Here is a 23,325-nt window from a genome sequence, read left to right as displayed (position 1 = left end):
TTTAAACAAAACCACAGCTTTTCTGAACTACCTCATGTATTGATCTCCCAATTCTCCACAACAGAGGGCTCATCACAGGGGTAAAGCATTAGCCTGAGAAGACTGTCTGGTTGTATTTATTCCATGTCTTTAGGATGGCATGGGGATAAAAACTAAAAAGTACTGATCCAGTTTCCTTAAACTCTCAATAATCTCACAATCAATACCTTCATGCTTTTGTTTCCTAGATAGGGGGCTGTGGAGCAGCAAAAGCACAAGGCAATTCACCAGGACAACGGTGTGAATAGGTGGAAGTGTCTAAGCTTCATGAGTCTTGTGTGCCAAGTGATGAGAAACAGACTCCAAGGCTAGAAACATGACTTTGGCACTCCTGGATTAAAAATCCTTCTAAGCTACCTGCTCTGGGAGTCTGCAAAGACAGCTCCAGTGTCTGATATTTGGTAGCTGTGGTATAAAAAAAGGAAACATATGCTCCAATTCAGCTGAAGACACCCAATTTTCCCCTCCTGTTTTTGCTTTACAGGGATCATTTGAGAGCACACTCACTTCTCATTGAGCTGCTTTCGGCGCCCATAGATGGTCTTTGTTTCCTCCTTGTTCTGCCTCTCCAGTTTCATGGCCAGGGCGTTGATAGCCCTGATGTGAGCATCGTCCACTGTTGACTCCTGCAAAGTGAGAAAGGGAACAAAGGTACAGGCTCAAATTGCTGGTGACCTGGTTTCCCCTGAGACCTGAACATCAGCACAAGCAGCAGCAAGAAAGGGTTTTATCCCACTAACATTCCAGACACATGGAGCTTGCTCTGCTACAGCTGCTGGGGTTACCATGTGCCTGATGATTAGACAGTAAAGGCAAGAAAGGACATTGATGGCTCTAGATGCAGCAATGATCTTGGTCTAGGTGAGGGCCCTCAGACCCTCCTTTCTAAGGCAGATATTCCAGCAGGGGTTCATTTGGTGAAGAAGCACAGATGCAGTTGCTGGTTACACAGGTGGCTGCTGTGGAAGAGCACACTGTCACTGTAAGTGTTCACTACACTGTGTGTTTTATTTATGCTGCATCCATACCAATATGCATGCTTCCACATGTGCTTTCCTACAATGTGTGGCCATAAAGGTAACTGGAGTAACCAGCAGACAGTCAGATATTCTTCAGAAACCCTGCAGCCTCCTGTCCTGGGAAATAAGAGCAGCACAATGAATAGAAAGTCTGGCAGCCATCAATGCAGGATGAACCCTGATCTCAGATTTTTCAAGCGGGACAGCCCAGACTGGATGGATGCACACACTGTGCCAGAAGCAGCCTCCTTCTGTTTGCATCTCCCTGGGAAGCACTGCAAAACTGAGCATCAGCTACCAGGGCATAACTGCACACTGTCCCGGCTCTTTATCTGCAGGAGTCATGTTCAGAGTGCTACAGGAGCAGTGGCTCAAGCTGATACTGTCTAAGGCCAAGAGTTTCAAGAGTGGCACATAGAAGATCTACCTAAGTTTATGGAAAAACTTTCCTGTTCAGAGGCTTATGCTGGCTGGAACACTGGGCTGTTTCTGCCCTACTAATCATCCTTTTGGCTGGTACAAGCTGTAGAAGAGCCCTTGCTCTATCCCTTAGCTCACAGTCAGCTGGGGAGTAAAATGAATGTCTCTTCAATTTACTAATTCCCTGGTACTGAAGCCAAATAATTTGGCTCTCTATCCAAATCCAGTGTGGATGCACTGTCACAAAATTCTGCTGGGCTCTGGAATAAGGAGCTCTAGGGTTTCCCCCTGGTGTCAGGCATATCCACACTGTTACTTTGCATAGAAGAGGATTGTCTCCTTCTGCTACTAGTCAACAAAAGTAGAAGATGGGAGCTGCCATAACAAGAATCAGAAAAAAAATAACAGGCAAACAAAGGATAAAGAATATTAGGAGACTACATTAGAGTAAACATTGCTCACAAATTCATAACACATCTCTTTCCAGACCTTTCCCATAATTTCCAGACTAGCAAATCAGCACAGTAATCTTTCCTGTGTGACACACAGACCTCTTAGTCCTCATCTGTCGCAGCTCACACAAACAGAGAGAAGAGGAGGTTGCTGCAAATGCATCCCCTCAATTTATGGCCTCACAGCTCTCATGGTGGGAGCAGAACACACGACAAGGAGGACCCTGTTCCCCAGGTTTGCTGCCTAAATTGGCACATCTCACTGGGGGCAGGAGAGGCAGCTGGCATGACTCAGCACCATGAAAGAAAAACAGAGATGTCAACATTGAAAGGTGGAGAGTGCAGCTGTCTTGTCACATGGCTGTTATCCAAAGCATAAACCCATTGCTGTTTTACTGAATATCTGGTTATTAATGCTACGATTCATGAGTAACCGCATGTGCCCCAACATTAACATGTTTAATTTGGATGAAGGAGTTTGAGAATGAGACCATTCCTCAGGAGGAGGAAAATGGAGAAATAAAGGATAGAAATAGAGAAAACAGTATTTTTTTTTACAGGCTTGTTCATGGAAGGTCCAGATCAGTTCTCAAACAAGCATGACTGAAACCACCATTTCTAAACCACTTCTGGGTGGAAATCACCGTAACTTTGCAGACTGCATGAACCAAACAAAATCTGCTCAAAGTCAGGCTCACACAGCGAGTTTTCCAGTCATTTAATGCAGTCTGAAATGTTACGTTGTGTCATGAGTGCCTGACAGCTCTGCCTAGACATCTTCAAAGCAGAAGGCATAATAAGAGAAATTTCTGTCTTTTTAAATGATGTCTGAGGTAGTGATGCTCCCCATCACTTTGGCCTTACACCTCCTCAGAGCACTGGAACTGTGTTTGCTAACTGGACTGAAAAGTTACCTGCTGCTTGCAGGCCTGCAAGACCACGAGCATGGAAAACACCTCTTACCCCTGATGTTGCTCCACGGAACTCATTCAGCTTTTTCTTGAGCTGCAGGCAGTGTTCATAGTCATTTCCCACATCACCCACATTAATCATGACCTCCTGGGGAAACAAGCAGCAGACAAATATGTAGGTGAAGGGTACAAGAACACAGTTACTCCCAATGCTTAACCTGATGCAATAAGTTCTGTGATGTGCCTATAAATCACTGACCCACGGCTTCTGAAACACTCTCTTCTGATCTTTAGATAATTATGAGACTTGGTCTCAACTCCCTTTTCCATTTATTACTGGCTATGGAAACAACCTCTGAATGAAAGTGATTCTTCACTCCTAAAAAAAGAAATTTTCAGATTTGATATACAATTAGAGTGAAGGCCAGCTGCCAAATGCTTCAAGTCTCTTCCAATCTAATCTCTCTTAGTAGAGACACATGAGATGGCCCCAAATAATCACAAACTCTTCATGTGCACAGTTTACAGGAGAAGATGTGCTAATACCACCCAGCTGACTCTGGTATGGACAGACTGCATAGAATTTGTTCAATCATTCCTTTCAGATTGTTTGTCGAACCTGTCACGATTCTCCCAGACAAGAATCACTCGGCAAATATCCTGGAAGATGATACATTTATCAGAATGTCATTGCTAAATAGCAAGTCTTTAGTGAGCTGCTTGGGTTAAATACTAAAATCCACTTGCCTTCTCCCTGATCCAGGCTTCCACCTGGTCCACCTTCTGGAGAAATTCTAGGAAGTCCCGACTGTCCTCCAGCATCTTTCCACGAGCAGCAACAGCTCTCTTCAACTTCTCCCAGTGCTCCTGAAGCATGCGGACTTGGCGACGGATCTCCCCTGATTTTGGGTGGCCTTTTGATACCAGGGCTTCTCCTTTCTTCACATTCAGAAGAGGAAATTAGAAATTAAAGTTGCCACTAGTTTTTAATGGGATTACCATGTTGCACGACCTTCCTAGGAGGAGCCTTTCACCCTCCTAACCTGGACTGAACAATAAAGTACTACTATAAATTCTTATTGCCAAATGATAAAGCCAGCTGGAAAGCTCTTGCATCTGGAGGGAATCTAGAATCATAGAAAACTGGGATTTGAATATTTCCCCGCCAAGAAAGATATTCATGGAATAGGAGCACCAAGTACTACAGAAGACTGTGCCCTTTAGCTATATGATTCACGCAGTTCCAACAAGAATATTCACAAATTGGGCATGAAATCCTATTTGCCTTTTGTAGGAGTAACCATGGAAGCAAGGAAGAAGTCAGTGCATATTTTCCTATTTAGGCTATAAGGAAAGATGGAAGCTCCCTGAATGGAGCAAATAAAGTATCTCCCTGTTGTAAATGAATAGCATTACATTTCCATGGCAAAGCAACTGGGTTCTTGTTGATCCTCTAGGATAATTGGTGAAGAAGTGATGACCAAGCTACTCATTCTTTACATTTCATCAATCTGTCTTTAGATGAGCAGTAATTATCTGTAAAAACAGTAACAGAGTGAGAGGGTCACCTTATTAACAGCTGTGATGATTTCTTCATTTGCTAGAATCTCTGCCTCAAAGACCTGATGCTTCTGCAGCAGCTTCATCTTGTCCTGCAGGTTGCTGGGGTCTTGTATGGAGGGATCCTCCAGCTTCTGCATGCGCTCCCTGATCCAATCTTCTGCCTGCAGCATTGGGAGGCACCTGAGTTAGCACCACCACCACCACCTGGGATCCTGGGGCCTCCTCCCAGGATATGTCTCAGTTCTGTCCAAGTGTCTGTACCTGGGCTGGATAGATTGAGTGCAAACTGACAGCTGAGGTGGATCTCCAGTTTCTGAACTCATTCTACTTTGTTAAAAGCAGGTAGGAATGAAACTAATTTTTATCTGACCCCAGGAGTAATGAAAAATTCCTTGAATACCTCAGATTTTATCACAAGGTATTAACAGATTATGCAGTCTTCTCGATTATATAGAGAGAATCTTTGAGCCTTAGCATGGTATATATTTAAAATGAGATTATGACAACTGATTCTGGGGGCTTAGGGCTCTGAGTTTCATCTGGTGTCTCTGCCATTGACCTACCTGCAAACTGCGTAAAGATTCTTTAGAATTCAGTGCCTCACCTATGAAACAGCACTAACATTTCCTCATGTCAGTGGTGTTGTGAGATGCAAACGGAAAATGCAACACAAATAAAGATTTGCAGACAGGGCCCAAGCACTAGTCAGATTATTTGAAAGGAAATACAACTGTATTTGCTTTTATACTTCATAAAATTCAAAATGGTCTGGTCAGGAATATCAGATTCAGAAAAGCAGGTGATTTCTGAGAGCTAACGAAGTAAAAGTTTTGTGTTTCTCTTAGGAAATTATTTTTTTAAAGGGGATTTTAAAGTATGCAGAATAAAATGAGAAATAGGATAACAAGTTTTCCACAATTTTCTTGAAGTTCTGCTGAACTTTAGCCCTTAGCATTGAAGGAAATGTTTTCTATCCATCAAAACACTGGGGATTGAACACTTGACATAACGTTGTAACTGATCCTGTTGTCCTCAGAGCACTGAAGTAATGCAATGTTTTGACAACACAAGAGCTGCAAATTGAAGGGCAGCTTTATTAGTTTCAAAATATCTCAGCTGTCCTTGTGGAACTGTGCCCTGTGTCCACACAAGACTTGTCAGCTGGAGGATTTTCTCTGTTAATTAATGCTTTGAAATGTTTCAGCTGCTGAGAGTCCATAAACAACAACAGAAATAGCTCTCACTAGCAGCATGCTCTCCAGAAACTGTTTCCCTCCAAAGCCCAGTTAGAGACTCCAACAGGCCATGTCAAACTCGCCCAGGGCTACACAGTGCCCTGTGCTGCATTTCCAACACCCTCCTCGATGGCCTTCTCCCATTCCCAGCCACACACTCATGCTTCAGTGTCACCTCAGTGACTCTTCATTTGAATGGAGGCTCATCCATACAACTGGAATGAAAAACAAACCAATCCCCAGGATAAAGTGACTTTAAAGTCGATTTCTCTCCTACTTTTTAATTAAAAGCAGTGGCTTTAATGACAGACTGATCATCAGCACTCTTAGTGCCTTGGTTTATTTAAGGCTTGTTTGAGATGGCTCTAGAGAGTGAGGGATCCTTCTCCTGGCCCACATTCAGACGTGAAGCAAAGCTGATTTGTTTTCCCAAGATCTTTCTATGGAAAGATTTAATGTTTGTCTGGATGGCCATTTTCACTTCATTGAAGACAACAGAAAAACCAGTGTTGTGCTCAGTATAGGCACAAGATCAGACTTATTTCTATGAGTCATAAAAATATGGGCATTACCAATTTAGAAACTTACTCTTTCAAAATATCAGTTAGTGTAACCTCACAAGCACAAACTGTAAATTACATTGATTTTTTAATGACAGTAGTATGCAAAACATATAAAGGGATGTGCCTGCTCCAGACATCAAGAGATAACAACTAATTCTCATTCCCCTGAGACAAAGATGTGAATGTTTTTTTTATTCTTATGTACACCTGTGAAAGGGAAAGGAAGTACTACTAATATCATGAGCAAGTTTCAGAGTCAGCATTAAAACCCAGAGCCAGTTTTAGAATCAACACTTTTAACTTTATAATATTCTCTCTGCAATAACTTAAACACATATAAACTCTACACATTTTTCTAAGTAGCAACTCCCTACTTTTCTAAGTAGCATATGCCTTCCAGATTAGCACTAAATTATAGACCTTTTGGCAATGGGGTGTGGTCTGTAAGTCTGTCTCACTTCTTTGAGTGGGACAAAAGCACCAATTTCTACTGCAGAAGGGTGAGTTTTATTTTGTAAACTGTGTGTTTATTTTGTAAACTGTGAGTTAATTATTGTGGTTCATTGTACCAATGTGTATAGTTCTCTGTGCCATTGCTTCTTGGGGGTAACTAGAAGAATTTTAATGATGACAGTAATCACTAATTTCTGCTGACACAAAAAAAATCTGTTTGATCAATAGAAATTACTTAACATGTTTGCAGGACAGAGAGTTTTCAGGGGAGTGGGACCTGACCTATGGGTCTTGTTCTCTTAATAAGTAAAAATAAGCAATGACCTCATTGATTTCACAGCCAAACTCAAAACTCATCTCTGAATTTAACATTCCTGTGGGGACCATTCTCACTTATGAACTTGTGCACGCCCAGAATAGAATTAAAATTAAATTAAACATTCCATTCTATCCAACAAAGAGAAGGAAAGATATTACTGATTTGAGTAAGATTTTTAAAGGTTTTTGTTTTGTAATTCCTTGGTGACATTCACATTCTACGATAGTAGGCAATGATTTTAGGTTGGTGAGGTAAATGAGCACATAACCTGAGAGAAAAAATCCCCAAAGAACTCCTGACTGAATTTATGTGAAGAAAGTGGATGAGAATAGGGAAATGTTCTTCTATGCAGGGCCAAATCTGGTGCTCTAAGTGTGTGATTCAAGAATTAAGGGGGACCCCAGCCCAAGCACTGATTTGACAATTACAGAGAGATGGAAAGAAATGCATAAGTATTCCTACCTAAAGGCTTGATTGTATCTCTAGAAAGGCATTGACTATTTCTCTACCAAGAGGATTTTGGGAAATTGCTCTTTTGAAATTAAAACCCCTGTGCAATGCACTATCTGCTAGCCCAAAAGGTGGATAGGTCATTACTGGCAGATTTTCATTACTTTCCTATCATGGGATAGTAAAAGTATAACTATGTAATACAAATTAATATTTGGGTGCATAAATAATTTCTGCTAAATTAAAGGAAAAGAAAAAAAGAAAAAGAAAAAGAAAAAGAAAAAGAAAAAGAACTATAGCTCTGGTTTTGTAAATCACTGAGGACATTTCATAGGACACAGCAGAAGAAGGGGTTGATACCAGACCAGAAAAATGTGCCCCTGGGTCTGTGTGCCCTTGTTTATGCCAGCACAGTTCTCAGTCACACATGTTGTGCTGCCCTTTGAAAGGCTGACCTAGTTTGTCTTTCCAACAGTAGTGACAGAGCAGAGCTACTCAGTTACAGGGCCAAGGCCAGAACAGGAGACAGAGCCCAGCATGTTCTGCAGAGCCAGTCTGCAGTAGCTCAAGAGCTATGCTGAGCCACAGCAGGGCTTTGAAGGCCTTCAGTGAACACCCACTAATAAAGCTTGGTGCCCAGGCCATAATGCTTTCCACCTTGTGTTCATCCTGATTTGAAATACATTTTCTTTCCCACCAAAGGAAAAATATATATTAGCTTGCAGTTTTCTTTTCAACTGTTTTATTTTAGCAGAGCTTTTGATGCCTGAAGTGGCTGCAATATGCACAATGCCACAACAAGAGTATAGTAACAGGAATGGCATTGGAGCATCTTTCTGCATGAGTGTGGCAGGAGTTGCCACACCAGAGTAGATCATCCATCCACCCAATAATGTCTGGCAAGAGTGAGCACTTAAATAGAGGCAGGTGGTTCCTCTGCTTTACATCCCCATCCCAGTCTAAAACCCTCTTACCTCTTCCAAGTTTTGGTAGAAAAGTGCCAGGAGAAGGGCAGTCTGCAGCTTCTCTCGCCTGCTCTGGGACAGAGCCTTGATCTGACGCTTCCTCTCATGAATGACATCCAGTCTGTGCTGAATCTTTTGCCCTTCCAGTCCATCAGCCTTTTCCAACCTGCTTGCCTGCTCTTGAAGAGACATCATCTGAAGAGGCAACAGATCTGAAATTACTTTTATGCTTCCAAGTGGTGTGAAAGAAACAAAATCAAGCGTCTTTTGTGGTTAAAATACTCTCTTTTTTCTGTAATGAACCAAGAACATCAGGGACAAGGTAGGCAGCATTGCCCCTCACCCTGTACTATGTTACATCTCTGACATTATTGTCATTGGACTCTGTGGTGCATCCTGGCTACATAAATCAATTAAAGTTGTAGCTTCAGGAGTCCCTATGCCGCTGATTATCCAGTGCAAGGAGTCACGGAGCAAGCATGACATCCAGGAGTGCTCAGATTTTATTGCTTTCTGGAAACCAGGTGTTGTAATGTAGCTCTCAAAATGAGCCATCAGCCTGGCAGGGAGCTGGCAAAAGTCCTGGGAGTTCATTCTGGGGTACCCAGGCACAGCTGCAGGTTTAAGCTTCGCCCCAGCCTGGGTGAGTTACAGCAGTGGCCACCAGCCAGGCAGATTCCTTTACACACAGGTGAGCAATTCAGGAGCTATTGCAAAGGTGCAGAGAGGCTGCTTGTTTGGTACGGCTGTTGTGTACCAAAAGGATATTTAAATAATTTGACAACTTCTTTTAATGTTAAAATGCCTTCTGCATTTTGTAAAATACCTACTCCATTTTACTTTAAAAGTCACTATTTTTTAAAATAAAAAGAGCAGAAACTTCTGATATCCATAATACAACTTGGCCTGCTTTAAATATTTCCTCTTGTAAGTCCCCCTATTCTGCTTATGAAGTAGGTATGAAGTGGTTTTCCTATCTGGTGCAAGGACTTGGGCATGGAGTGTTTTGACAGTTGTTCTCCAATGCTCTGCCTCTTCTTTCCCCAAGCTTCTCCATTTTATCTTTTGTTCAAGCATATCGGGTCTAACAGGCATTTCATACCTGTCACCAATTCAAAGTGTTACCATAATAAAAAAAAAATAAAAATTAGCTCATAGAATTCTAGCTGGTAGAATATTTGTTGTTTATTTTTTTACCTTTTCATCCTGCGATGCCAGAAGCTTCTCAAAAGCCTCATGTTTCCTTATCAGTTGCTCTACTTCATCTACAGACCTTCCAAGGTCACTGCTTTTCAAATAAACCTATAAAAAAAGTTTATTATTTTTCTCAGTGAATTAATTATCCCATAATCTTAATTCATAAATGGGAGAAGAGGTATTCTCTTCTCTGCTGCTGAGAGTACACTTGAGAGGGAATAAAAGGAACAGGAGGCAACAGAAGCTAGAAATTATTTATTAGAAGTCCATGATCTTGAGCAAGAAAGAGAAGCATTAACAGGTCTAGCTAAGGAAAGTGACCTGTCAGTCTTTATCAATCACTAAGTCACAAAGCAGTGACTTCCAGAAGTCTAAGCCACCCTTGTAATCCCAAGATCACTGTCATGCCTGACAGGTGTCCAAACGATTCCTTCTTAGAAGAGTTCCCAAAACAGAGACTTTGCAGCCTGTCACCAGTGCTTTATTACCTCAACCATTACCAGGATTTTCCCAACATCTAGCCTGAAAATGCATGGCTGTTGCTTCACCTTGTTACATACTGCTCTCTTGACCACACTCAGGAGATCATTCCTTTTACGTTTGCTTCAGCCTAGTGCATGTTCATCGACCTTCTGCATCCTGGGGTTTCTCAAGGTTAAACTACAGTGATCTGACTGATCATTCCACAACAGCTGTGTCTTTTTGATTCTGATTATTCTTATTGCTCTCCTCTGGGTTTTCTCCACTTCCACTTATTTTGAGACTTGATGTAACAAGTGGCAGTAAGCAGCAAGGCTGCCAGAGTGAAGGCTGGCAAGACAACAGAGCGACTTTCCAGCTGCAATCTTCAGCATGTGCCTGTATATAATGCTCGTCTTTTATACAACACCATGAACCCAAGTTCACCTTGCAATCCACTATGAACTTCCAGAAACTTTTAAGAAGTGCTGTCAGACCAGCTTGTCCCCATCCTGTATTTATGCAGCTGATCATTCCTGAAAAAATGTCATAGCTTGCACCCGTACCAAGTGCATTACATCCATCATTTTTTCATCATTCCAATCTATCTGCATTAATTTTATTTACTGTCTGTTCTGCCAATATGATGCAGAAAGACTGCATCCAAATTACAAATAACAAATGTGGTTTTAAAGAATCTGACCTCTGCACCTTTTAACACTGTTCAAGTGTGCACATTTTCCAACTAATTCACACACATTGCAAAGGCATTGCAGTGTTCCCTTACTCTGTTCTGGTATTAAGAAAAATGAATGCCCAATTACTTGTCCCATACGTTCTATTACACTCAGTTTTGCCAAATGCAAAAGAATAAAGAATATAGTTATCAATTCTCAAGAAAAAACTATGCTTTTTCATTGGATGTAATTGCCCACAGGCTTTTTTCTTGTTCAGTGATGAGACAACAGCAGGATAAAATTCCCAGTTACAGGTTCTGATGGGAATGAGCAAAGACTACTCATGGATAAGGTTCACACTGAAGTGTCTATGGCTGGGCAGACTTTGGGAAATCAGTCTGCTGTGAGTGATGGCATTATCAGCAGTGTGTAATGTGTAATCCATTTTGTGAGCTCATGGAATCACAAGTATTTGGACAAGGATGAGAAATTCCAGTCAGTAACTTTGCCTGGGTAAAGTGCAATTAACAGAGATGGAAGAAGAATTTGAGATCGGTGATACAGTGGGAAAGAATCAAGAGGCAGGAAAGAAACAGAAACATTGAAACAACACAAATGCTAAATGTTTTGGAAAAGGGCCAGTAAAGGACATGGGTAAATCTGTGCCTTTGAGCCATAGATGTGCACAGGAACAAAAACCATCTAGAGAGCTTACTCTTGCTTTGCAAAACATCACAATCCTGTAGCAGTCTAACAGGGTAGATTTTTATAAGAAGGAAAAGACCTTCTTTGAAAGCTGCTTTAGAAAATCAGCCCTGATGTTCATTCTCTGGACATGTTAACCCCACAGAGCTTCTTCTGCAGGAGAGGCTTCCCAAGTTTGAACACATGTGCAGGGTAATCCACGCCTACTTGCCAGGGTCTGACTGCACTAAATACCCTGAATGGACCCCTGCTCCATCTGGGAACCTCTCTGAGGCTCAGCCCTTACATCAGTCCCTCTTGAACTGCATTGAGGTGCACTGATCCTGCCCTGATCCCCTTGGACAGACCCCACATTTCAGCCACATTGCCTTGATGATCTTCAGCTGCTCGATGGACTTTGTTACTGCTGCCACCACTCTGCCCTCCTTGGTGCCTCTGGATAAGAGGACTGACAGCCCAACTTGGCCTGACATTCTGGCCCATTTTTGGGCTATGAATATTTTGCACATATAGAAAAATGCACAGGTGAATATCATCCCCAGGTCAGATTTTCCAACCACTCTATACTAATCCATTCCCATCACAGCAACTGCAGTCAAGAGAGTGAAAGGCCACTGTACAACAGGCCTAAGTTTATAGTAAGTCTGGCTCATAAACCACCAGAATGTCTAAAGAAATACATTAATGCTTCTGCTATGCCTTGTGTTTCACACAAGCCCCACCAGAAAGCAGACACTGTCATTCAAACTTTAATCCTTTGATCTAGCCTACTCATCAAATGTATGAAAGGATGAGAGATCTCTTTTTTAGGGTGTTATTGGATTTGGTTTTCTCTTTTGAAGATAAATATGTGGGTTCCAGGTCTGTCTACTGAAATGCTCTATTAAACCTCTTATAATTACCATTTGTATTTATACCACTGCTGCTAACACAGAAATAAAAAGTTATCACCTGAATCTAACCCACTGCAGTTTGGGGTGCATGGACATAGAGCCACATGATAGAGCTCTATTTCAGTGTTTTAAATCTTGCTTTAAAAATACTGTAGGTTCTTGATACATTTTGTGGCTTATCTGCCATTTCTGGTCAAAAAAGATTTATCTCCAGGACTTTTATTTTGTAACTGTTAGCAGTGAAACTGAAGCCTGAAGAAAGGGTCAGCTATAAGTTTTCCTGATAGTATACTTCTGATGGAAGAAAAAGGCAAGGGACAGCTGCTGGTAAAGGTGGTGATTTTCCTTAGAGAAAGAGAACAGAGACATCTGAGAGCAGGGGTGTGGGGGGGTGACTCATAAGCAGCTGCCACCAGAGAGCTCAGTGCTTTGCTCTCACTGAAATCCACTGAGCACAAATGACGCTGGGCACTCAAAGCTCAATTCCTTTGGATGTTACAGCACTGGGAGAAAGCCCTCTTGACTCCTGAAAGTTTTGGACCAAGTCCCCCAAGTAGAAGTCTGTGCAAACGCTCTTGGCAACCAAGGTTTTGACACTGAGTAGGAAAACTGGTGCTCAGAAAGCAAACTGCTGCAAAAGGCAGGTGGCTGCATACATTGCAGGGGAGGCAATGTGCTCAGGGGAGAGCAGCCCCTGTAGCACCAACAGAGCTGCTGCTGCTGCCTGGAGAGCTGCTGAGGCCAAAAATTTCTATTTGCATTTTACACAGAAATCTTACTACAGCCATTGCTATAATCAGAACCACAACGTTTTAAGCAATTGTTGTACCAGTCTGAAAGCAGAATAAAAATTGGCTCCCATGCCACAATGCTGGCCTGTCACCAATTACATCACATTTTGGCACACTTTTAGACAGGTCTCCTAACTCCTGCTCAGAATGAGACACATTGATTTCAAATACAAAACACTGCACAGCTCTCCTCAGGTAACCTACTGGGGTCTCCCACAGAGTACAGCAGGTACAAACTTTCTTTCAAGTTTGTTTCTACTAGGAATCAAGGCCCATCTTTGGGAATTTAATATTCAGCCACAAAAAGCACAAAAGACTCAGCCACTTACTATAAAACAGATTCGTTTTAAAGTGAAGAATTCCAAAGATGCTTAAAACCACAAAATGGTTTTTGAGATTTCTGAGATTTTCTGGAATAAATTTTCAAGTTACTAACATTGTAAAGCATGGAGCTTTCCTTGTTTCTGGAGCTTTTCCTCATTTCTGAGTTCATTGCATAGCTGCTGAATTTTTTGTACAAGTTAATGAAGAATTAAAAGCAAAGTCCAATTAAGAAAAGAGTAATTTTAAATAAACCAATACTATTTACATAGTTATGTGACAACATCTGCCAGCTCTAGCTTTTGGAGAAATACTGAATGAAACATTTCAGTCATTATCACAACTATGTTCCAAATTGAAATTGGATGCCACAACTTCACCTTTATATGCACTGGAAAATGACACAGCCCCAAAAGAAATTTGTATTCCAAGAAGAGCAGATTTTATTTCTCTAGAATAAAATATATTTTAGGTATTTGTGCAAATCCACTTCCTTCTTCTGCTTTTGCTCTTCCAAGTATAACAAACTTCACAGATTTTGCCCCTCAATGCCTGTCATGGGCTTGCTGCTGAGATTCCTGGAAAACCACAGAAAATCTTTCTGTTCTAACCATGTACTAGAAGTCTGAATTCTTATCAGTTTTAAAAACCTTCACTTAGAGCATGTAAGCAAGTCCAAACTACCTGCCGAGACAGAGAAGAATAAGGTTTGATTTGACTTAATTCTGATAAAAGTAAATACTAAAAATAATCATGAAAATAATCTGAAATTTGCTTTAGCAAAGTAACTAAATGTTCTTGATACCATGACTATATAAGGTTCACAAAAATGTTTTACTACGCTTCATTTCAGTAAAAGTTGTAAGAAGGTATCGTACAATTACCACAAGAGGAATAAAAGACACTAAGGTTGCTCATGAAAAGAAAGCATACTTTTTTTCTGCCATGGTGACATCATTGGCATCTGTCCTCACCATCTATATACAAAATTCTAATGTTGAATGTGTTTAAAATTTCTTTCCCTCTCCCCTCTGCATGCTGTCTCCTGGGCATAAGAATATAGTTATCTGATATTGGAAATATATATAGGAAAAAAAGCAGAGATAAAACTGCTGTTTTTCTGATAACTGCTATGGTTGCTTCCTCACACCTATTTCCTCCTTCTTCAAAATTTGCAGTTTTGATCCCTACCCTATAAGTATTAGGTGTTAGACCAGAATCTTACACCCATACAACATCAGCATTTAAATATTTACTTATGAAACATTTGTCTGAAAGCAGACTAAATTCCTCTGAAACTCCCCATAGTTTCACTGCTAGAAACTTTGCTGGGATATCTGGATTTGCTGTGGACATTAAAATCACTTTGTTTCTTTTCCCTCAGGAAAGGGTGGTACCTCTCCCTTTCTAAGAAGGGAAGAAAGTGATTTCTTCCTACATACTTAAATGCTTTGGCCTTTGAAAACAAGCCTTACTTTTAAAGTTACAAACCCAGGAATTAACCATTTAGAAATATCGCATAATTTGACAAGTAAGGAAATGAAAACAGCGAAACAGAAAAGAACTAAGAAAAACTACACTGAGGATTTTTTCCCAGGTCCCAGTCTGACTACAGACTTACAGAATTGACTAGGTTGGGAAAGACCTTTGAGATCATCAAGTCCAACCTAGCAAGAAGAAAACCAGCTCTTGGCTCTAAAGTCTTGAATCTTCAAAGTGCTGAGCACTATGGCCCAATCATGCAAAGTCTGTGAGCAGTTGCATGGTTAGCACTCAAATGGTTAAAATGAAACCCTTGTTAAGTGCTCAGTTAGAGCAGAGTCCTTATCTTCACTCAGCATGGATCAAGCTGTAGCTGCAGCCTCGGTGACAGCGGAACACAAGCGGCTTTCTCATCGTCTTGCAAGTCATCTCGAGGGAGCTGGAGCATGGCATGGACGCATACAAAAATAAATTCCTACAGCTTGGTTAAACACAACTTAGACCTTCTGTTTGCCAATGTTCCTAGAATGGAATGCAGATCTTCACCACTCTCCTCCCAGTTCCGAAGGCTGCGATGTTGACGGCAATGGATGGACTCCCTGGACGCGCCGTGTCTCTGCGAGCTGAAGCTGCGGTGGGAGCTGGTATTTTTGTCATGAGGTTGTCAGGGTGCACACTTCCTACAGTGCACGTTTCCTGGGAAGGCCTCAAACCAGATCTTGTCCAGTGGCTAGAAAGCAATCCCGAGCAGCAAACAGGGTTTACTGATAGAGAGAGGCCAGCCCCAATCTCCACAGGGTCAAAGGGTAGACCAGCTCTATCTGAATCATGTGTTTTGATAAAGATTGTTGGGTTTGGGCTTCTTCTAAATTCTCTTACCACCTGGATCGGCATAGCAGTCCAAGGAGTGGCAAGTATCAAGGTGATTTTGGAAACCTTGTGGTGAGCAGGTGTTAGACCATCACATGGAGTCTTCCTAAACTCTGGCCTAGTTGAGGGGTAATTCTGAAAGACAATCAGCTCTGGATTTAAATCCTTGCTCATGATCTCATTCCCGCTAGCTGAATTTTCTCTTCCAGTCAGCACAGCTGGGGAGAGCCATATGTCTCTGGATAAAGTCTGCTGGGGAAGGCCAGGATACTTGGAGGAAGTCACATGAAATCTTGTGATTTGAAGGGCTGGCGACCCACCTGAAGGGAAACCTTGTTTTGGTTTCTGGGTTCGTGTTGGAAGACCACAGGGAGTTTCAGGCACCTTCTCTAACTGTGGCATGAGCAGACTCGAATGAGCCTGACTGCTTCCATGGGAACCTGCTCGAAAAGGCTTTATCATCAAGCTGCACGTTGAAATGTAAAGCTTCATTGAAGTGTGGAGGTCTGACATTTGGCCATTGCACTGGCTACAGCCTTGTTGGGGTGGCAGTGAATCACAAGGCTCCAGGGATGACTGCAGATTTTTGCTGTGGAGCATAGAAGCAGCAGGAATAGCAGACAGATCAACATTTAGGTGTGATGTCCAGCTTGATGGAGCTTTGCAGGAAAGAACATCTGAGGGCAAAGACAGAGCAAGCTTCAAGGGATCCCTTTTTCCAGGGGAAATACGATGAACACTTTTTTCTCTTTTTGAATATTGCTTGTAAGATGCAGATGTTGACTGAGTGCCAGACCTCTCATATCCGTGGTCCCAAGGATCCTTGCAAGCACTGGAACACGTGGATGTCTCATCAGAAGGACTGACACTTTGGAGACCAGCGCTCCCAAAATCTTTCCTCCGGTCTGTGTGTGCCAGGATGACATCTAGCCTTGAACAGTACGACACACTGCTGGGTGGTGAGATGGCATTTCCTGGAGCAAGCTCAGCGACTGATTGACCAGTGGGAGGATGCCAAGCTGGCACTGGCATCTTTGGAAAAGGCTTGTCCTTCACGGCAGATTCAAAAGCAGGAGGTGGTGTTGTTCTACAGGAAGAGAGCAGCACGTCCACAGTGGAGATGTAGGTTGCAGGTGAAGGTTTGCAGCAATGGTCCCTGTATGACATTCTGAAGCTCAGTCCTAAATGATGCAAAATTCAAAGCCACAGAGCTTGCCTTCCCCCCTTAAAACAAAGTCCTAATCCTTTTTCCTTTGGCACTGGAAATTTCCATTCTTCCTCTGAAGCAAAGGAATGGGAGATGAATAAACATTCTCCAGGAAGAAAAATGCGAACAAAAAAAATCCACATTCAAAATAAAAAAATCTCAGCTCTTCTAAAACTGCTACCACCTCTTGTCATGTCTGCAAAGCGATATGAGTGTGGGATGGGCTGAAAGATAAATTATGGAGCATACGGCTCTGCTCCCTGAGTGTTCTGACAGTGAGACTGCAGACAGAGTAGGAGGGAGCCAAAAGTGCCTGCCAGAGACAGCCTGCAAACTCGCTGTTATTTCATCTGTGGAAAAAAAAAAAGGCAGCTAACCTGAGCAGTGGATCTGCTGCTGTGAAAAGATCAGAACAGAGCAGAGAGAATCGGACAGTTTCTGCTCAAAGTAAAAATAATTTTTTTTCTTTCTTTCCTGCTTTCAGCTGTTAATTGTCTTCACTCTGCAAGACAAGATCTCAGTGTGCAGCTCTTCCAAGAGATTCCTACAGAAGTTCCATTTGATGGTACAACTGAATTAACAAAAAAAAAATTAAAATTTTGCCTAATTTTCTTCACATGTGCTCTATTTTCTTTAGCACAGAACAATGGTAGATGATATTCTGCAGAAATCCTTTGAAGGCTTAAGTAACTTGGATGTAATATAAGATGCTGGCTTAAAGTCAAACCTGTCACAGTGGTACAGACAGCGAATGAAAGAGCAATTCTTAGTAGTAGTTCTTAGTTTAAAATACTCCTCTGTTACCTTCTTCCTTCGCCTGTTTCTTGCTTCTGGTCTATGGCATATGAAGAACAGCCAAAACAGGATTGAAAAATTATGGCTTGCTGCCTTACACAGACATTTTGCAGACATAAGAAGCGAAATGCACATAACAGCCTTAACTCAAACACAAAAGTCAGAAGAAACACAAAGGGTGGAGAGATTGCTTCTATTTGTTTGCCTGATAGGAATCCTTTTTGAATGTGTGTTTGCTTTTGTCCTTTCTGAAAGCAGCAAATGATGAAATTCCCATTGGGAAAATTATTTGAGAGTTTTCAGCTGATGTCCTGGCTGAGTTCTTCTTTAAAAACATGTTTAAAAAAAACTACTTTCCTATCATCCTGCTTGTCTGTATCACTATGCAGCCACATTTTAACTCTATATAGTAGTAACAGAGTTCAATCCAGAAGGAATAGATTTCTCTTCCAAGAGTTCTTCAACCGCAGAAAAGTGAAATACAAGTTGTGACTAAGGAACACCACTCTGCTGTCAAATTGTTTATTCTGATCTACATGGCAGATGGCAGCAGCTGCAAAAGACAGCTTGACTGTAAAGTGTGGTCTGTGTGAAGAGCTGTTGGAAGGGACAGCCAAGTACCCTCACTTTACTGTTCCACCTTCTGGATACTTAGTGTCGGCAAGGAAAACTGAGCACCAGACTCCCTGGAAGTTCATAGAGAGGATACTGTGGGGAAAAGATTCTGATAACAACTGCTCTTCGTGGTCCTCAAGGTCACAATCTTCATTCTCAGACCTTGTTCTGGCTGAAGAAACTTCTGGTTTCTGATCTCACCAGGAGAATTTACCTAGCTTCTGATGAACACTTCGCCCTTCTGTGGCAGTCTATGTCACAGCCTATGGCAATGGCAAATTCATCCAAACAAAGAAGTAATATCAAGTGCCACTGACCTGTAGAGAAAGTGCTGGGGCCATACCAGAAAAGCCAAGTGCATTACCCTTTCATACCCTTTCACCTATGAGTAATACAGACTTTTGCAACCAGGACTCACAACTGAGGGGCAAAAAAATCACCTACCCACAGTAGTTTCCTGCACATTTACCCCTGCATTACATAGAGAAAAGCAGATGCTGTAGTGATAGTGCCTCTGTGTGTTGGCTGATATCCATTTAATGAAAAGAGGAAAAAATACAGCGGCCACACTTTTGTAGTGTTTACATTTTCCTTGATAAGCTCCTATGCAGGAGCTTAACAATGATGTACCATTGCTTGGTAGGGAATTGAGGTAGATAAAATGCAAATCATGTCATATGCTATATAGGCAACAAATGGTGGGCAGAACTAGGTAGTATTTTACACCTAGGTGAAACTCTCTGCTTCATGTCACGAAATCCAGAATGCAGCTGACACTTACCAAAAGAATTGATTATAAAGAACTATGCAGACATGCACTTCCTTCAAGGAAGGAGCAGCAAAAAGCTCCAGGCCCATGTGCCACAAAGGGTTAAGTACCACTGCATGGCCCAGGTCAGAGTCAGTTTCCAAAAGGATTTAGTGCAGTGGCAAAGCGCTGGTGGAAAACAGAGCTCAGCAAAACGACAGCCATCATATTTTGCTCTCAGTGATCTTGGAGAATTAAGAATTATTCTTCCTTAATGAAAAACGACTTAGAGGTGCAACCTCCTCCAGGATTGCACCAATCCTTCAGTTTGGCAACCTGCAACCCATTGATGTGGTTTGTGTGCCAAGTCTCAGCACAATTGCAGCAATCTATCAATTCATGAATTTTCAGTGACTGCCCTCAGCTTTGTAACAGCAAATGCCAGACCTCGAAATGGAACCTTTTGAAATAGTTACATGAATCAAAGAAAGTGCAAGAAAGATAAAATATAATTCAAAAATGGTGAAAAAAAAATCTGTTTCAAGAGCTGCAAAATGGTGATACTAAGAACATCCTGCTCTCTCTTTGCATTGATTATATCTGCCCTCTTTATTTCATGAGACAGCCTTTTTCACTAGCTCATTTTTCTCAACTGCATAAAACAGAAGTTAATACTCCTTAAAAATTCTTTCATTGTTCTACACACTCCTATCAATGCCCTTGCAGAACTGAGAAGTCAATTCACTTTCCTGTATTAGCTCACACTGCTGACATCCATTTTCCACTAGCTGCATTTTCCCAGCATAACTCTCAGCCTGAGGTGAGAATTCCAGCAACACCTGCAAAGTAAAATCCCTTCAAACCCTCTTTACAATTTCCTTTCTGTTAGAATCCTACCAAATTTGCCAGTGGTTTAGCAGCTGGCAAGCTGAGATCTGTTTGAAAAGTGGACTTATATTGGACTCTTGTCTCCCTCTTCTGTTGTGATGCTCGTATGTTCCCTCTTAGGTATATTTGCAGTGAATTATCTTTCAGGTAAGGATCATCTACTTGTTTCTGTTCCACACCTAAGCCCCATGAGAAAGGAGAGCTTCTTGCACATTGCTACAGTCTCCAAGTGATCCCACAACACAAACAATACCAATAAAAGGGACTCTCTTGTCTGTACACAGGCACAAGGATTTCAAGCTGTAGGTGAACACTAGTGGCATTTTTAAAGAGTTTACCTGCTTGAAGAGTTTTAACTGCTTATTTCAAGTTTATAATTTGCTCACCTCCTGTGAGTTCAGGAGCATGTCAAGGTGATCCCAATCCTTGTAGAACATTTGTTCTTGGTGTATTTTCTCCAGCCACTCCTTCTTCTGTCTCCATGCATTGTATACATTTTTCTTCTCTTCCAACAAGGCCTGTAGCTTCTGCTGAATCTGAAAAGAATTTCCAATTAAAAACTTGTGTTGGTCTTTATATCCCATGATCTGGGTAAATTGACAGAAGAGAGGATTAAGTGCAATGGTGAATAATCCTTCTAAATTGCAACAACATTATTTAACAGAAAAAAAAAAGTAGAACGAGTTCAACCACTACTGTTTGGACTGAGAGATAATCAAAGGTGCCTCATTTCTGCAATGGAGAGGTGCTTCTTACAGCATATATAGCAGTCCAAACCAAGAGCAAAGAACAGTAACTGTTTCTCAAGTGCAACTTCTAGAATCATATCCTAATTCTTATCTTTAAGCATGGAGTGCTATAATAGCACTTCAAATTGTTTTGTGATAGATAGTAAAATATAAATTATCAACATAGCATATTCTTCTAGTCAGTGAATTCATGCCACAAGGTAGACTTCATTCAACTTCAGCTTTCAAACACTGAATATTCACAGGCCTTCTATGAATGATTTTTTTTCCTGCCTTTTTTTACAGGCAAAGGACTTTAAAGCCAGCAAGATTTCTAGCTACCATAGTCATACAGTGCAATATTCAGCAAATTTTCAGGAAATAGCTTGGTGAGATGGGAGAGTAACTTGCACAAACTCTGCATTTTTCTGAGGGTATTCAAGAGACATGCTAATGAATTATCAGGGGAGAAATGAGCTGGTAGATACTGGAAAAGAAATAAATGCTGTGAGAATCTTAGAAGCTATTCCTCTTGAGTAAACTGACATTTTCATTTAAATCTTTCATTCCAGGGAGTATATCTTACTAGTGATGCACAGGGACGAGTGAGTGTACACCGGTATCTCACAGTGTGATAAAATACAGGATCATGGTTACATTGGGGTCCAGGGCTGGGTGTGTGTGACTGAGCTCAGAGTTTCAATTACCTCTTTTGATGGCATTTCCTCATCTTGCAAGAGGGACTGTCCTAGCTGTACGACATGACTGTACTTCTCTTCTCGTGCCTCCATCTCTGCCAGCAGCTGCTGGTGCTGGGTGAGCCTCAGGCTGCTGCTAGATATGTCCCGAATAGACTCCTTGGCTCTCATTTCCCTTACTATTTCTGCTGTCCATAAGAAATAGTCCCACACCTAGAACCCAGAAAACATGAAAATTCAGGTTAGGGCTCAAGCTTAGGCAGGAAAATCTAAGGCTGACTCTTCAACTTTAAGTGAATAATACGTAATAAAATCATAGATAAATAAACTACTTCATTAGTGCTTGCAGTATTTCTATGAATTTTATAAGGATGGATAACACAACTGCAGGAATTCCTATATACTGTGTTACATGGTTTGTAGTATCATAATCAAACCGTCTTATCACATCAGTGACAGCATGATCTCATATGTTGCCCTTTAATCCATCTTTATTTAAGTATTTTCTGATGTTATTCCCTCAAAAAGGATAAGCCTACATTTATGTGGTCATTGTTAGGTCATCCTGCATTTCTGTGAAAACCTTCTGCTTATAAAAGTCTATTTGAAAATTAGGTTATGAACATATTCTAAAATGACAGTGAGAATTTTCAGGCAAATAACAAATGCACTCTGATAGACGTGGGAAAAGGGTAAATCACAGTTTAGAAGAAATTGCATAAGCATATCATCTATGTGGAACTATATGACTGAGATTGGGAGGAACAAGTATGTCATGCAAGTTTACTTTCAAAATCTGATGAACCAATAAATACATTTTCAATAACTCAAAATATCTGAAACAATTATGAGCATGAAAATGCTAAAAAAAAAATCCCTGAGGTTTATTTTTAAACTGTGATTGAAGAAAACTATACAAGTAAAAATAATTTGTTGTTCTCTGTATGTCTTTTTCTCCATTTGATTCTATACCTTCAACAGTCTCTTACTTTAGGCATCTTATTTGAATCTGCAGTAGAAGTTTTGCTGTTATATCAGTTGGTAAAAACTAGGACTGTAAGGGATATACAAGGGATTATATATGATGATTAAAATATGTCAGGATTATTTTATTCAATTTTTAGGTAGTAAATGGTCTTTCAGGTTTATAAAATGTATTTTAAAGTACCATTATTTATAGTAAATGCTGAAGAAAAAATCTCTTTTCTTGCAGAAAACTAATTTTTTTTTTGTTTAGCTTTTAAATAGTTGCTGGCTTTTTCACTGAAGGAAGCTATGTAATGGAAATAGATTCTTGGCTGCTCCATTCTACCCATAGATTTTTGTTCATATCATGAAAATCTTGTAAAGGCAGCCAGGAAAAGAATTCAGAAAAGCACCACAAAATTGAAACTGGCCAATCTGGGGTCTTGACTTTAGCCTTTAAAGCCAAGATACTGCTTTTTTAAAGCCAGTAAACACAGCTACTAAATGACTCTTTAAAAAGACTGTGGTCCTTTTAAAGGGGCCCATGGTGGTGCACACCTGGTGGCATAATTTCTACTTGTAGAACTAATTCATTCACACACCTGGGTGTCACTGTAGACACTGACATTGCACTTGGCACTGCAAATGTCTAAAACTCCCTGAGACTTTGAGCTAAGCATTAGGAAAAAATCCATAAGCCTCAGGATATATAATGCAATGGAACAAGTCAAGAGCCAATAAGAAGTTACTGGACTACCACTGCCAGCAATATTTAAGGACAGAGTAGGCATCAGTCTAGAGGAAACTCCTAAGCAGAGCCTGACTCTGACTGTGCAGGTCCTAGCACAAACTTCACAGTAAGAGCCTCAGATCATTCAGAAATACTTTTGAGTCTG

At 41.0% G+C, this 23,325-nt stretch overlaps 1 protein-coding gene across 1 annotated transcript in view; it reads right to left on the bottom strand.

Annotated features, from left to right (window-relative positions):
* The window catches only part of SPTBN5 (spectrin beta, non-erythrocytic 5), a gene marked incomplete at its 5' end in the record, with an annotated part of 89,660 nt that overhangs the window by 28,631 nt on the left and 37,704 nt on the right, over positions 1 to 23,325 (bottom strand). Inside the window, 8 exons of the mRNA XM_084207130.1 lie at positions 547 to 665; positions 2,894 to 2,989; positions 3,589 to 3,780; positions 4,410 to 4,565; positions 8,399 to 8,584; positions 9,587 to 9,691; positions 20,424 to 20,573; positions 21,473 to 21,676. Of these exons, the coding sequence (XP_084063256.1) occupies positions 547 to 665; positions 2,894 to 2,989; positions 3,589 to 3,780; positions 4,410 to 4,565; positions 8,399 to 8,584; positions 9,587 to 9,691; positions 20,424 to 20,573; positions 21,473 to 21,676 (1,208 nt within the window). The remainder of the gene's footprint in view (positions 1 to 546; positions 666 to 2,893; positions 2,990 to 3,588; positions 3,781 to 4,409; positions 4,566 to 8,398; positions 8,585 to 9,586; positions 9,692 to 20,423; positions 20,574 to 21,472; positions 21,677 to 23,325) is intronic.

The sequence above is a fragment of the Fringilla coelebs genome (assembly GCF_963513975.1).
Source record: "Fringilla coelebs genome assembly, chromosome: 6".
In the NCBI taxonomy this organism is placed as follows: domain Eukaryota; kingdom Metazoa; phylum Chordata; class Aves; order Passeriformes; family Fringillidae; genus Fringilla; species Fringilla coelebs.
The sequence above is the reverse complement of the archived record's forward strand: the minus strand, read 5'-3'. Positions and strand labels throughout refer to the sequence as shown.